Raw genomic sequence first — 15,527 nt, 5'->3', positions numbered from 1 at the left:
TCAGCCTCCCAAAGTGCTGAGATTATTGGTGTGAGCTACTGCACCAGTCTTGTAAAAGGTTTTCATGTAGCTATGCAACATAAATGCTGGCTTCACAGCTGCCTCATTTGTATGCCCACATGTTGTTAGCTCAGGTTTTCTCTACCTTCTATCTTTGTGGTTAATTTCCTGAATATAAATAGAGGACTATTTCTCCCTACTAAATCTCATCTTATTTGTTTTGATCCATCCTCTAGCTTACATTTCAGAATCTCAATTCTGTCATTCAACATATTAGCTCTCCAAACTAGTTTTGTGATAGCTGCAAATTTGATAAGTATGCCTATGGTATCTTTATCCAGGTAATTACAGTGGTGAGCAAATACCATTAGGTTGGTGCAAAAGTTATTGCGGCTTTTGCCATTAAAAGTAAGGGCAAGAACCACAATTACTTTTGCACAAACCTAATAATAACAGCTAGCCTTATACGACACTTACTATGTGCCAGGCAGCGTTCTAAGTCCTTTAACTCAATTTATTCTCACTACAAACTAATAAGGCAGATGTGATTATTTTCTTACATCTGATGACACAGTGGAGGTACAGAGAGGTTAAGCAGTTTACCTAGGATCGTAGAGCTCGTGAGTAGAACTGGAAACCCAAGCAGTCTGGCTCCAGAATCCTTGCTCTTAATTACTAAATTGTGCTGCTTCTCATTATTATTGTGTACCTTTACTGACAAACTTCTAGACTAAGAGGGAACCATTAGACAACAATCGTTGAGTAAAACTGCCAATTATTCACAAAACAACACACATACCACAATCTCTGATAACCCAAGTTAACAGAGATTGTAGTATGTGTATTGTTTTGAGGGCTTTGCCAAATGCTTTTCTGAACACTAAGTGCTATACAGCACAGACCTGACCTACTTATCGAGTATTCCTCAATTTCTTTTGTGTGCCCTCAGACTATAAAGTCTTGGGAGTTACAGACCACAACTACACTTCCTCTTGTATCTCCCAGAGCACCTACTACATCATGAACACACAACAGAAAGTTTTATCTTTGACAGATGGTAGCGAAAGCCAAGGAGATTTTCCCTGAGTTAGATTCTGTGGGAACTAAGGACAAAGTTTAAAGCGGAGTTGGGGGTCGGGGGGGCCACTTTAGCTCTTTAGCTTTCAAATGGTCTGGTACAGATTCCCTGACATAATCAGAGACAAGGATGTAACGGTCTCCAAGCCACTGGCCATGATGGCTTGACCCTTGGTCACCCTGTCCCATTCTTCGGCTCACCCGCTTCAAGCCCTCCATAGCCTCGCAGGGCTGGGTGTTTCTATAAGTATTTGAAGAGCACAATCTGCACCTCATTCTTATTTGCATATCGCAAGGTGCCTGTCAGAGTGGGTGTAGCACACAAGAGGGGTTTGAAAACCCCCAACTAAAACTTCACTTAAGGATTTTACTTATAAGCAACCCCTCCACGGTTGTATTCAAAGTTGGAAAAATAAAATTTAGCCCTTTATCGCACATAAATACTTAGGGATTTCTCCTCTGGGAGACAACAATCCAAAACACGCAATAAGAAAATGACTTAGACAATACAACATAAGAAGGCAACAATGCACTAAACATTTCTCATGTATCAAAGCTGTTTATATGTTTGGGGGAGGGGCATATCTGACTCTTCCTTTGTTGTCTTTTCCTCCCCCAGTTAGCAACATACCCATTCCCTAACTCTAATAAATCTTCACCTTATTACTTCTAAGTGGGAGACAAATTTGAAAATAGTAGTAAAGATAATAATTGGAGATATCAAGGAAAGTCAATTTCCTTATTTCTACCTCTCATTTCCTTAGAAGATCTGGCACTTTGGCTACTAAAGGACCCCCTGATTTTTCACATGGGAATGAAAACAGATTTTGGCTACCTTAGAACTTCTTGTTTTTCAAGAGCATAATACACAACAACCCTTCTGGGCACTTAGAAACCAACAGACCTTTCTTCACCTAGACTCACATGCATAAGAAGTTCCCAAATTCAATTTCCCTTTTTCTGAAGAATTGCTATTCTACATGATTTACCCAGAAGCCAATAAGTAACTAACTGGGTCCAAACCAGAAATACTGCTTACTTCCAGACTGGCAGCCATTTAATGAGTAATTAACCACCCCATACTTTCTATCAAGGATGCTTGTATTGCTAGGGTAAAGGTATCCTTTATGTTGAAATGATGCCATAAAACAGGCCTTTGCCAGAAATACACCCTCATTTATCATATGAAATGCCATGTGGTATTAGCAAGGTCGATAATGTTTGTTCAATATATTTTGCTTTCACAGGAGCTTGAAATGATTTGTTTTTGCAGCTGTTACAGAGTTAAATTAGGGATTTAGTTTCAGCTTAGCTAGATGAGCATATATAACTAGGAGCTATTAATTATCTGCCTAGAAGCCTTTGGTCATCTTCCCACAACTTACAGCATCCTTGGAGGACTAAGTTATACCAAAAGCAGCCAGATTTTATCCTCGAAGAATTAATCTTGGCTTCTTGGTTACTAAGGGGAGGCTAAAAATTTGAGTTTTTATTTCTTATTCCACAACTCCCCCCACTAAGCATATAAATGTTATTAGTACATAGATTTTTTCTAAAGTTGAGCAAAGAATTTAAGACAAAATCTTAGTGCAAAGTCTAGTTTCAGACATCCGTTCCCACAAATAAAAAACTAAAAAGCACAACTTTTCTGGTCTTAAAGCACCAATAATCAGCCCCCTTCTCTTTTTCTTTCTTCTCATACTGCTGTTCAGGCTTAAACAGAGTACAGGGAGAGGAAGTTAGCTACGAAGATAAACTCATCGAAAGCCTGCCCTACAATTCTAGTTGCCCTCTACCTGTTTGTGAATGTTAGCTGGGAGCAACCGCTGAAAAGCTTTGGGGGGAAAAAAGCAGGGAGGAAAATAAGGCAGGGGAGAGAAGAGAGAGAAGAAGGGAAAGAGGGGGTGGGGTGGGGCAAAGAAAAACTAGAGAGCAATTCAAACAAAAATGAAACTCTCTCTTTCTCTCTCTCTCTCTCAAACACACAAAGAGGAGGAAAATGCCCCCACACCCCCTACCCCAGGTCCTAACAACATACTTCTTTATCAGAGGTTCATTGTCAATCAATTAGCCCAGGCAGCAGGGGTCTGTGAAGGGGGGGCACCCAGGGAAACAATGGACAGCCCTGTTGTATTACTATTTAATCACTTTTGCTAAATAAATAGAGCAGCCCCGAGGTGCTGTCATGTCAAGGGAATTTATAACAAAAAAAACTTCATTTTTCATTGGTCATTACTTTTTTCCCTTCAGGACAAGAGAGGGTTATTACTGTAGCCTTAAGTTCCATCTTTGTGTTTCTTGCCTTTGATTCCCACTCAGACCCTGCCACTTTCTGGCACTAATTTGTCAGGCTGAACAAAGAGGGGATTTGTACCTCCTGTAAGGTCTCAATTAGGAATGGCTTCTGCTGTATTATGTGCCATTCAGAGAAGACACAATGCCGGTAATTACAGGAATTTGCACTAAATGGCTGAAGAATTCACAGCAAAACTTCTCCCCACCACCTCTTGGGTTTACCCCTCCCAAGGGTTGGAGGGAAAAAAAGGAAAGCAAAAAAGCTCTTAATGCCAGAGAGATGTAATTACCAACAGCAGTCCCAAGAGGTTAAACAGCAGCCAAGGAGTAAAACCATAAAACCTGACACAGTGAAAATGGTGTAGGGGATCTCCCAGGCTCACTGTTTTTCTTGCTGTCTTTGCTGTTAACATGTTCAAATTCAGTTCAGAATTGGGAACACTGCCCTACAGTGGGCCATCCAATTTCATCTCCAGATTACAAAACAGTCAAACAGAGAACACTTCCAAAGGTGAGCTTTGCATCTGTTGTTACACTCAGAAACAAGTCCTTGGGCCCTTTCATTATAGTAATCAATTGCTAGGTGTCTTGATTGCTGGGAAATTTTAGGAAAAATATCTGTGTGTGCTAGTGCCAAGAAAACCATGTATCTAGTAAGTGCAAATAGGTAGGTACAAATGTCAAATTCCTAAAGAAACTAGAGCTGCTTAGATAGGAGGAACAAGTTCTAGTGTTCGATAGCACTGTAGGATGACTATAGTTAACAATAATATGTAGTTTCAAATACCTAGAAGGGAGATACTGAATGTTCCTAACACAAAGAAATGATAAATGTTTGAGATGATGGATATGCTAATCACCCTGATCTGATCACTATATATATGTATTGCAGTATCACTGTGTACCCCATAAAGATGTATATTGTGTCAATTAAAACTTTTTTTAACTTAAAAAAAAAAAAACAGAGCTATTGCCTTAATCTAATTTCAGAGCATTTTGTGAATAGCCTAATTTAGAATCACATACAGGTACGTAATTCATAAAGATTTTAATAAGCTGTATAGTCATCTGTTTTAGCATTAATATTATAACAGCACAGATTCCCCATTGCCAAACATAATTTTAAACCTCAACCAGTGATTTCACTGAAGAAGCATGCCTCATTTGCTGCTACAGAGGTGTCCCTGAAAAGCTGTACCACCAAATTAACTGTTCCTAAATACCATTCCCATCATGTGCTTCTCTGCTCAAGAACCTTCTGTGACTTCAGGGTCAAACATTAAATGTAATCTGAACTGTCTTTATTTTTATAGGTCAAAAATGACTGAAAATCTGCAATTTCACATAGTTCTACCTGGCACCATCTCTGAGAGTTCTCTAACCCAAAGCATGGGCCTCATATCTGTAGCAATTGTCACAGCTGCCTTTTGACATTCACTGATGTGATTATTTGATTCATGTCTTGTCTTCCCTAGTGGACTGCAAATTTCATGACGGCAAGGACCATGTCGGCTTTCCTGCAGCACTGACCCATCTAGGTGCTTCCAAGTTTCTGGGCACACAATAAATAATATAATGAATGAAATAAGTAAGTTTTCAAATTTCAAGAAGTAGAACTAGCAAGTGTAAGGGTCCTAGAGGTAGGCATGATAATAGTAGGTTCCAGGAACAGCAAGAAGACCACTATGAGGCCGGGTGCAGTGGCTTATGCCTTTCACCCCAGCACTTTGGGAGGCCGAGGGGAGGCGGATCACGAGGTCAGGAGTTCGAGACCAGCCCGACCAACATGGTGAAACCCTGTCTCTACTAAAAATACAAAAATTAGCTGGGCATGGTGGCGTATGCCTGTAATCCCAGCTACAAGGAAGGATGAGGCAGGAGAATCACTTGAACCCGGGAGGCGGAGGTTGCAGTGAGCCGAGATCACACCACTGCATTCCAACCTGCGCGACAGGGCAAGACTCCGTCTCAAAAAAAAAAAAAAAAAAGAAGACCACTATGGCTGGGGCTTCCTAAGCTCAGTGCAACCCTGGAGCTACAGAGGAAGCCATGGAACAGTCACACATAATCAGATACAACTATCAAAAATCAAGTACACATTTAAAACATACACAGTTATATATCAGCATATATTTTTAAAACCACAACCTCAGGCGTTTTTGGATAACCATGGTCCATTTTTTTCTGCAGGGGCTGTTTAAATTTTAAAGAAGGATACAGAAAATTCTTCACTTACAGAAAGAATTTAATGAAATAAGGCCAATTGCACTATTTTGTAGATTTAAAAGCCAACATTTGTGGCTCCCCTGAATAGCAAGTAAATGACATCATAATAAAGAGCTACTCTGTGCAATCTTCCACTTTTAAAGTTTATTCATCCAAACTATTTAAAGGGGGAAGAACTAAGTAGACATAAAAACTTATAGTATAAAGGGGCACACTAAAACCACGAAATACAGTGAATATGCCTCTCCTTAAAATAATACATAAAGCCAAAATTCATCAAAAACAATGTGCTGAAGATTTTGGCATTTTGGAAGATCAACATGCTATGCTACCAGCTTTTTCACTGAAGGTGTGTTTTTATGAGGATGCAAAGTTAGAAGACATAGGTAGAAAAGGAAGAAGCAGCTGGTTTAGATTAACTGTGTTTGTGAGAAACACAGATCAATTTTTAACGTTCCATCTGCCATAATAATCTCTGGTATAATGAACAGTCTCCCAGGTAATCTAAAAAACATTTAGAAGTTTGCTTAACAGGTTTTTACCATTTTCTTTTGAGACTCTGCCCCCTACAGGAGATCAGGAAATAAAGTATTCTTACCTAGAAAACCACAGTTCAGCCGGGCACAGGCGATGGCTCATGCCTATAATCCCAGCACTTTGGGAGGCCAAGGCGGGCGGATCACCTGAGGTCGGGAGTTCGAGACCAGCCTGACCAACAAAGAGAAACCCCATCTCTACTAAAAGTACAAAATTAGCCGGGTATGGTGGCACATGCCTGTAATCTCAGCTACTCAGGAGGCTGAGGCAGGAGAATCATTTGAACCCGGGAGGCGGAGGTTGCTGTGAGCCGAGATTGCGCCATGGCACTCCAACCTGGGCAACGAGACCGAAACTCCATCTCAAAAAAAAAAGAAAGAAAGAAAGAAAGAAAAGCAGAGTTCAAGTGCTGGTACAAAAACAACCTGGTAAACCACAAGTATCACAAAGCAACTGAATATAGCACTTTCTGAGGGAAGAAGGGGTATATAAATGGAACAGCTTTTCTTTCTTTCCTTTTTTTTTTTGGAATGTGCCATACTATACAAATTAAGACTGACTTCTCCCTGTCCCAAATTAGAAACCTGTCTCTCTCTGCCCCATTCATCAGAACTCTGAACCAAAGCACAAAGTTAAAAGTCGAGCAGTGCAAATGAATTTTAGACCGCCTTCCTTCCCTGATTCCCTACTACTACCCTTATCCAACCTATCCTCCACAAGCCAAATTTAGTGAGCACAAAATCTAGACAGCAAAGGGAAGCATCCTATCATATGGAACCTAACTAAGGCAGCTGCCAGAAAGTTCTATTCCTGCCCATTATATAATATGTTTCCTGTTCTTTTCTACTCAGCTTCCTTCTCCCTCTTTTGCTCACTTTTCTTTTTTTCCTGATTTCATTTCTCCAGTTGCCGGATGCAATGAGCTTGCTGAATGGCACCTTCTACCTACATTTCTCCTTCCTCTTGAGTGTCAGGAATGCTATGAATGCAGTGCAGAGCATGGGCAGTGCACACTCCATCAGAAGGCACACTTCTGAGAGGGAGGTGAATTAGGCAATACCTCTTGTGAAACACCTGAGGCTTTTCTTCCCTCTTTACTAGAAAGTTTCTTGATTCAGCTACTCCAATCTCCACATCTTGAGAACTAAGCTGAGCTGTTCTTCCTTACTCCAATGACACAACAGATTTGCTGACCACATCTGTAATCTAAAGCCACGGAAGTGTACCATAATTCCAGGATGTCCAGAGTAAGCACTTAGTAAATTATTATTGAATGCCTGAACTTAAAAATATATATACTAGTATAAGACACTGAAATGTCAGTAATTTCTATTTTTTAAAAAACTATTAAAACTAGTATCTCCTTATTTCAAAACCATTTTCCAAAAGTATCTGGGTGACTTAACACAGGTCTTTCATACCTACAGATACATCTATATAAACTAGTAGAGCTTCTTTCTTCTTCTTTTTTCTTTTTTTTTCTTTTTTTTGAGATGGAGTCTCGCTCTGTCGCCCAGGCTGGAGTGCAGTGGCACAATCTCGGTTCACTGCAACCTCCACCTCCTGGGTTCAAGTGATTCTCCTGCCTCAGCCTCCTGAGTAGCTGGGATTACAGGTGCCCACCACCACACCCGGCTAACTTTGTATTTTTAGTAGAGACGGGGTTTCACTATACTGGCCAGGCTTGTCTCAAACTCCTGACCTTGTGATCCACCCGTCTCGGCCTCCCAAAGTGCTGGGATTACAGGCATGAGCCACCACGCCAGGTCTGGTAGAGCTTCTTAACTGGCTCAGTGTTTCTGGTCTCTCCAATCCCACCCCGCAAGTTTCTGGTCCACAGTCACTGAGGTCCTTGAGTCAAACAAGGATGATTCACTCAATCCTCACTTTGGGTAATTTATTTTCCAACAGAAAAGACCAGCATCATAACTAACCTAAGTTCAAAACGTGGTTTTCAATGTGCCACTCCTATTTGGCTTTTTTCAATGCAGGAGCAAGGACAAATTTTTAAATGCGGTTTTGGCTGGTGGTGAGCTTCTTGATCATTTTTAAACAACATACTTAAATCTAATAGACTTGAATTAAAACCTTCCAAATCAGGTTTCCATTTAAAGCCATTCTCATGGTAAATTTAATGTCACAAACTGGGGTTTAATGAAAGGAAAATAATTTGATTTAGTTTATAACAGATATCTAGATCGGGTTCAGTGAAGTTTTAAAACTATTTTTTTTTTGTTTTGTTTTTGAGATGGAGTCTCGCTCTGTCGCCCAGGCTAGAGCACAGTGGTGTGATCTCAGTCTTGGTTCACTGCAACCTCTGCCTCCTGGGCTCAAGTGATTCTCCTGCCTCAGCCTCCTGAATAGCTGAGAAAACAAGCACCCGCCACCATGCCTGGTGAATTTTTGCACTTTTAGTAGAGATGGGGTTTCACCATGTTGGCCAGGCTGCCTCGAACTCCTGACCTCAAGTGATCCACCTGCCTCGGCCTCCCAAAGTGCTGAGATTTCAGGTGTAAGCCACTGTGCCTGGCACAATTTTTTTTTTTTTTTGGTAATTTTACTGTTTTAGGAAAGGTGGAAGAATGGGCAGTAGAGGAAAGATGCAGTAATAAGCTTTTACAAAATAAGATTGTTGACCTCAAACTCCTCTTTTGCATCTCATCCTTACATAGCAGTTCCAGAAGCCCTGGGCTTCCCACGATGGGCATAAGCCCGTAGTGACTCAGCGGTCATCTGCTGAATCATCATCTACCCTGCTTTTAGCCACCCCCACATTTTCTGTTAAGACTGATTTTCTAGATTTCACCTTAAAAGGATTTGACAAGGTCAAGATCAATGACAGTTACTGACTGTGGCCATTTTCCTTGCCTAAGGAGTTTTAGTAGTCAGCTTTGGACTTGAATGTCTCTTATGAGACAATTTGTGACATGCATATTCACAGTGACCTTTATTCAAGAAGGCAGAGCGAATAGAATCATGTCCGACTCAGGAAGCCTAAATTCTAGTCTCGTTAGGCTCTAGCCAAGTCATTTTGATTCAACGGGGTATATCATAGTTGCTTCTATTTACTTCAACAGCGTGGGATAAGGATGGACGGATGCTTTAACATAGTAAGCTTCTCGAGGAGAGATGCTTTTTATAAACAGGAAGTAGCTGTGACTAGCCTTTTAAGGGGATTTTTAAAGTGAATTCCAATTGTGGGGTTCAGAATTGTTCTTTAATGAGCTTTAGGCTGAAAATCTGCTTCATACCTGCACATTTGAAACTCTGAGCAGTGAGTCCTCGTTCCAAAGACAAAGTCGTCAAAATGCTCAGGAAGCTGGTAGTCACAGATTGGCGTTTATTCTTCCTGAGTTCATGCCCACCCATCTGATCCTTGGGTTTGTTCCTCAGTGTAACTTGCAGGTTTTGCTCGGAACTCCTGGCTGCATTGGCAGCTGTCTTCAGAGCCTCCATCCATTCCTGAGCTCTCTGTCGGGTCTCAGCTCGGAGGCGAAGGACATCCTGGGGGAAAATGACTTGAAAGCAAGAGTCGCAGCCATCCAGGTTGTCCATCTGGACAGCCAGACACACATCCACGTTGTAGCTCAACAGTGGATCCTCGTCTAGCTTGCCGGGCTGAAAAGCCATAAGGTAGGCCCTGCTCAGCACAAATGTAAATGCCTTCCAGTTGTTTTGGACAGTCAGCCTGTAGAGAGTCCCTGATTTGAGGATGTTTTGGTACTGTTTGGGGCTATCTAGGACAGGGGACGGTGGCAGCAGCCCACTGGCTTTCTTCTGGAAATAATGATACTGTGCATAGTCATCATGATGGCCAAGCCCTGGTGAGATTGTCAGCTCATTCTGCCGCCCCATGTAACCAGGCACAGCAGCATGCACGACTTCCCAAAGCTTCTGCCCCCAGTCCAAAGCCTCCCATGGTGACTCTGCCTTTAGCTGTAGCTGAGTGTTGTCATACAAAACAGTATCCACCATCCTGGCCTCCAGGTTGCCCAAAACAGATATGCTCTGGAAGTGTGAAAGCTGGTACGTGGCATAGAGGTTTTGATTCCCACTGCTGTCGAGGTTGTAGAAGTATAAGTTGTAAGGTGAAAGTTCTGCATAACAGCTTTGCCAGTAACTGTCATGGTCCTTTCTAATCTCCAGGTAACCCTTCTTTAGAATGTTTGGGAATGTCTGCTTGTGTTCTAGAAAGAAAAAGAGAGGCAAAGTATTAATTAGAATTAGTTAGTTATAAGAAGGCAGGCACAAGAAACCACACAGATCAGGGACTGACAGTCTTCTGGTTCAAATTAAACAAAGTAAAAGTAGCAGAATCCCAAGATGGTACCTAATTGGCAAGAAATAGCTGGGGAAATCTTGAGTCTAAAAACTTTAATTAGGAGGCTGGGTGTGATGGCACACACTTCTAATCCCAGCATTTTGGGAGGCCAAGGTGGGAGGGATTGCGTGAGCACAGGAGTTCAAGACCAACCTAGGCAACATAGGTTGGTCTCTATAAACAATTAAAAAATTAGCTGGGCATGTGGCACATGCCTGTAGCCACTGTAATCATGCCAATGCACTCCAGCTTAAGAGACACAGCAAGACTCTGTCTTAAAAATAAAATAAAAATAAAAACTAGAACTAGGGTGGAATCACATGTACAAGAATAAGTATGGGGCATGGAACGTGCAACACCAATGGAGTGTGCAACATCAATGTGAGATGCAGAAGTCTGTGTGGAAAACAGAAATACTGGAACGACTGTGACTAGCTATGCCTTGTGAATCTAGGAACCAATCACACTTTGCCAGGGTTCCATGTTTTCTAGGTAATAGTCTATTAACAGTCTATTTCTACCATTACTTTTAATGGTAAAAACCGCAATTACTTTTGCACCAAACTAACAGTACCAAATACACAAGAGAGAACGTGCCTTCTGCCACTGGACCTAACTCTCTGCTAATACTCTTACCTTTTCTCAGGTTGGTAAAGCGAGGGAGGGTCAATGAATAGGAGACAGCATAAAATGTGCTGCTCACAAACTCTCATTTCTCAGACACCTTCAGCAGCCCTCAAGGCCAGTTCATGGACCTTCTGTCTAGGAACCAGAGATCCAACCTCGACCCGACTAGCTCACTTTTTAGGTCTCTGCTTAGATGGCAGTTTTCTCTCTGAGCCTGACTGTGCTTATGCTGTTCCCTGAGCTTGCAATGCTCCTTCCAAAGGCTTCAATCAGCAACTGCACACTTACCCTTTTTCAGAAAAAGAGTCTGTCCTGATTCTCCCAACCTCACCTACACACATGCATGCATGCCTGAGTCAGTATCAGGTATCACTACTAAATTATTCTTCTATCATGGACTCTTAGCTCAGGCTATATTATAATAGCTTATTTACACGTCTGAACAAATAAGATAAGTCTTAAATTCTTTTTAAGACTGTCTTTCCTGCTAGACAATCAGTTCCACTGAGGGCAAGGGTAAGGTCTCTCTTTTCATTCTTAGACCACAGCACACTGAACATTGCCTTGTACATAGTGGGTGCTTAATAAGTACTTGTTGAATTAGAAATAAAGCACCTAGCACAATGCTCAGCATATAGTAGGTGTAATTTCCCTCCTATCTTCTTTTCTCCCTTTCTCTCTGTTTTACTAGTCATGCCATCCGTAATCAATGATTAGCTGCAATATATACTAGTTTAGTACTTAATAAAAGGGGACTATCATTTCAGAGATTTCCTGACATTCTTATCAGACATGAAAATGACATCCAGCCAGGCGCAGTAGCTCATAATCCCAGCACTTTGGGAAGCCGAGGCAGGTGGATCACCTGAGGTCAGGAGTTCAAGACCAGCCTGGCCAATATGGCGAAACTTGTCTCTACTAAAAATACAAAAATTAGCCGGGCATGGTAGCATGCACCTGTAATCCCAGCTACTCAGGAGGCTGAGGCAGGAGAATCACTTGAACTCAGGAGGCAAAGGTTGCAGTGAGCTGAGATCATGCCATTGCACTCCAGCGTGGGCAACGAAAGTGAAACTCTGTCTCAAAGGAGAGGAGGAGAAAGTGGGGGGAGGAGGGGAGAGAAGGGGAGAGGAGTGGAGAGAAGAGGAGAGGAGGAGAGAAAGAGAAAGAAAAAAGAAAGAAAGAGAAGAAAGAAAAGAAAGAAAGAAAGAGAGAAAGAAAGAAAGAAAGAAAGAAAGAAAGAAAGAAAGAAAGAAAGAAAGAAAGAAAGAAAGAAAGAAAGAAAGAAAGAAAGAAAGAAAGAAAGAAAGAAAGAAAGAAAGAAAGAAAGAAAGAAAGAAAGAAAGAAAGAAAGAAAGAAAGAAAATAAATGACATCTACGTGAGAGATGTCAATCATCTCCTCCCTGGTAGAGACTTTAATTTCTGAAATGTTTCTCAATCTCTTTGCCGACACACATTGGAGACAGTCATAAACTAATTGAGTCATTCCCTAAAAAAGATAAATCATACTGCTAAAGGGTATGATTTCTGCTTTTGGCTAAAGATTTCTGCTTTTGGCTAAAGAAAAAAAGAGGAATATAGGTCTAGATCTTAAAATAGCAAACCAAAAGAGAAAAGGAGAGAAATGTGGCTGAGAAAAGCCAGTTTTACCTGTTTTACATCTCTGGTCCTGACATTCATTAGTATTTCTGTGGTAACTCAAAAGCCATTAATTTCTTGCAACCCACACTAATCCCTTTGTAGAAAGAGATAATGGATGCCTATTTGCAGGTTATCTTTTTCTTCTGATAATGCAATAAGGGAGGCAGTGCTGTTAGCGACACTGCTGCCACCTCTCCTGGTCTCATTTCCATCAAGCACTGATGATAGTTCAATCTTTTCCATAATAAGACTTAAAACTATGTGTCCCTCTATCCCCATCCCCACTGTGACCCGATGGCTCAGCTGAGTCCGCTGAGTAAAATAAAAACCACCTCTCCTGCTTTTAGCTAGGAATTTTCCTCCCCTCTTCTTATCTCTCTGCCAGCTTTTAACAACAGCTCCCAGGAATTAAAAATTCTACTTTAATTGGGCCCAAACCAGCAGCAAGCCCAGCTAAAACCTCACTCCTTTCTAACTATAGAAGGTATGGTGGCAGGTGCCAGCTTGGGTGGACTGAATGAGAAGACCGGCGAGGGAATCTTCAAGGTTCCCTCACCTTCTAGATGCAGAATAAGAAGAAAAAATGCACTGGGTTCCAACATTTTTTCCCCACTCACTAAGCAACATTTCCTATCTCTGTTCTCCCAACTCAGCTTCAGCCCTCTTTAAGTGGCACATTAAATTGAAACAGAAAAAAAAACTGTGAATCCTAGAATCCTAGGAAATGGCTTTTTTTTTTTTTTTTTGAGACAGGGTCTTACTCTGTCACTCAGGCTGGAGTGCAATGGCATGATCATGACTCACTGCAGCCTTGACCTCCCAGGCTCAAGCAATCCTTTCACCTCAGCCTCCCAGCCAGCTGAGAATACAGGTATATGCCAGCATACCTAGCTAATTTTTGTATGTTTTTAATAGAGACAGGGTTTCACCATATTGCCCAGGCTGGGAAAATGGTGTATTCTTATAGGCTGCTGTTTGTCATGTAATTTCTTGAAAAATAAGAATCAGCTGGGCGCCGTGGCTCACGCCTGTAATCCCAGCACTTTGGGAGGCTGAGGTGGGCGGATCACGTGATGTCAGGAGTTCGAGACCAGACGGGTCCAACATGGAGAAACCCCATCTCTACTAAAAATACAAAAATTAGCCGGGTGTGGTGGTGGGCACCTGTAATCCCAGCTATTCAGGAGGCTGAGACAGGAGAATCGCTTGAACCCGGGAGGCAGAGGTTGCAGTGAGCCGAGATCGCACCACTGCACTCCAGCCTGGGCGACAGAGTGAGACTCCATCTCAAAAAAAAAAAAAAAGAAAAGAAAAGAAAAATAAGAAGAAAAATTGCAAAGGTGATCAGCAAGCTATTTTCTGGAGTATCCATTCCTCTCTGGAGGACCTGTTTATACCATACCTTATTAATATATTGTGTGTGATATAAAAGTTACATATCTGATCATAAAGTGCTAGAGAACTACCATTTCTCTAACAACTCTTTCTACTGGATCTGAAGTTTATTTATTTATTTGAGACAGGGTCTCACACTGTCCCCAAGGCTGGAGTATAGTGGCACAATCATAGCTCACTGCAGCCTTGAACTCCTAGAGGCTCAAACAATCCTCCTGCCTCAGCCTCCTAAGTAGCTGGGAGTATAGGCGCACGTCATGATACCTAGCTTATTTCTTTATTTCTTTGTAGAGAAGGAATCTCACTATGTTGCCCCAACTGGTATTGAACTCCTGGCTTCAAACGGTCCTCCCACTTTGGCCTCCCAAAGTGCTTCGATTATAGGTGTGAGCCACTGCACCCAGACTGAAGTTTATTTTTAATATTTTTGCTACTGACAAATCAGAAGCTATGTATTTAAATCTAAGTTTTCATTAATTTACCATAGTTCACCTTTTGTTTCTCTGGGCTATATCATTTCAACTCATTTAATTAACCCCACACATATTCTTTTAAAGTATTCAATTTCATAAATAATAAAATCTCACAATGACTAATTTGATAAATGAATATCATATAATAATGAAGTGAAAGTGTTTGACTTCATAAATGAATATCATCACAAATGAATACAGTAGACTCTTGAAGAGCATGGGTTTGAACTGTGCAGGTCCACTTTTACCTGGATTTTCTCTGCCACCACTGAGATAGGAAGAGCAGCCCCTTCTCTTCCTCCTCAGTCTATTGAGCATGAAGATGAAGAAGATGAAGACGTTTATAATCTACTTCCACTTAATGAATAATAAATATATTTTCTCATCCTGATTATTTACTTATTTTATGGAGATGGCTATGGCCACCATGATGCACCTGTCAGCCTGTTTGTGATTTCCTTCCTTTCTCCCTCCCTACTTCCCTCCCTCCCTCCCTTTCTTTCTTGAGATGGGGTCTCACTCTGTCACCCAGGCTGGACAGTAGTGGTACAAACATAGCTCACTGCAGCCTTGAACTCTTGAGCTCAAGCAATCCTCCTAGATCAGTCTCCAGAGTGGCTGGGACTACAGGTATACACTGCCGCACCTGGTTCATTTTTTAATTTTTTGTAGAGACAGAGTCTTGCTATGTTGCCCAGGCTGGTATCAAACTCCTGGCTTCAAGCAATCCTCCCACCTTGGCCTGCCAAAGTGCTGGGATCATAGGTGGGAGCCACTGTGCCCAGCTTTGACTTTCTTTTCTTTTCTTTTTCTTTTTTTTTTTTTTTATTGAGACGAAGTCTTACTCTTGTCCTGTAGGCTGGAGTGCTATGGCATGATCTTGGCTCACTGCAACCTCCGCCTCCTGGGTTCAAGTGATTCTCCTGCCTCAGC

At 41.6% G+C, this 15,527-nt stretch overlaps 1 protein-coding gene across 2 annotated transcripts in view; it reads right to left on the bottom strand.

Moving 5' to 3' along the window:
• PLEKHM3 (pleckstrin homology domain containing, family M, member 3) overlaps window positions 1-15,527 on the bottom strand; it is a 212,732-nt gene that overhangs the window by 152,588 nt on the left and 44,617 nt on the right. For both annotated transcript variants that reach the window (XM_011949842.1, XM_011949843.1), the window contains exon 3: window positions 9,387-10,322. In XM_011949842.1, coding sequence (XP_011805232.1) covers window positions 9,387-10,322 — 936 coding nt within the window. The remainder of the gene's footprint in view (window positions 1-9,386; window positions 10,323-15,527) is intronic.

The sequence above is a fragment of the Colobus angolensis genome, unplaced genomic scaffold (genome assembly GCF_000951035.1).
Source record: "Colobus angolensis palliatus isolate OR3802 unplaced genomic scaffold, Cang.pa_1.0 Scaffold30, whole genome shotgun sequence".
Taxonomy (NCBI): Eukaryota; Metazoa; Chordata; class Mammalia; order Primates; family Cercopithecidae; genus Colobus; species Colobus angolensis.
This window is presented reverse-complemented; position numbering and strand designations above follow the sequence as displayed.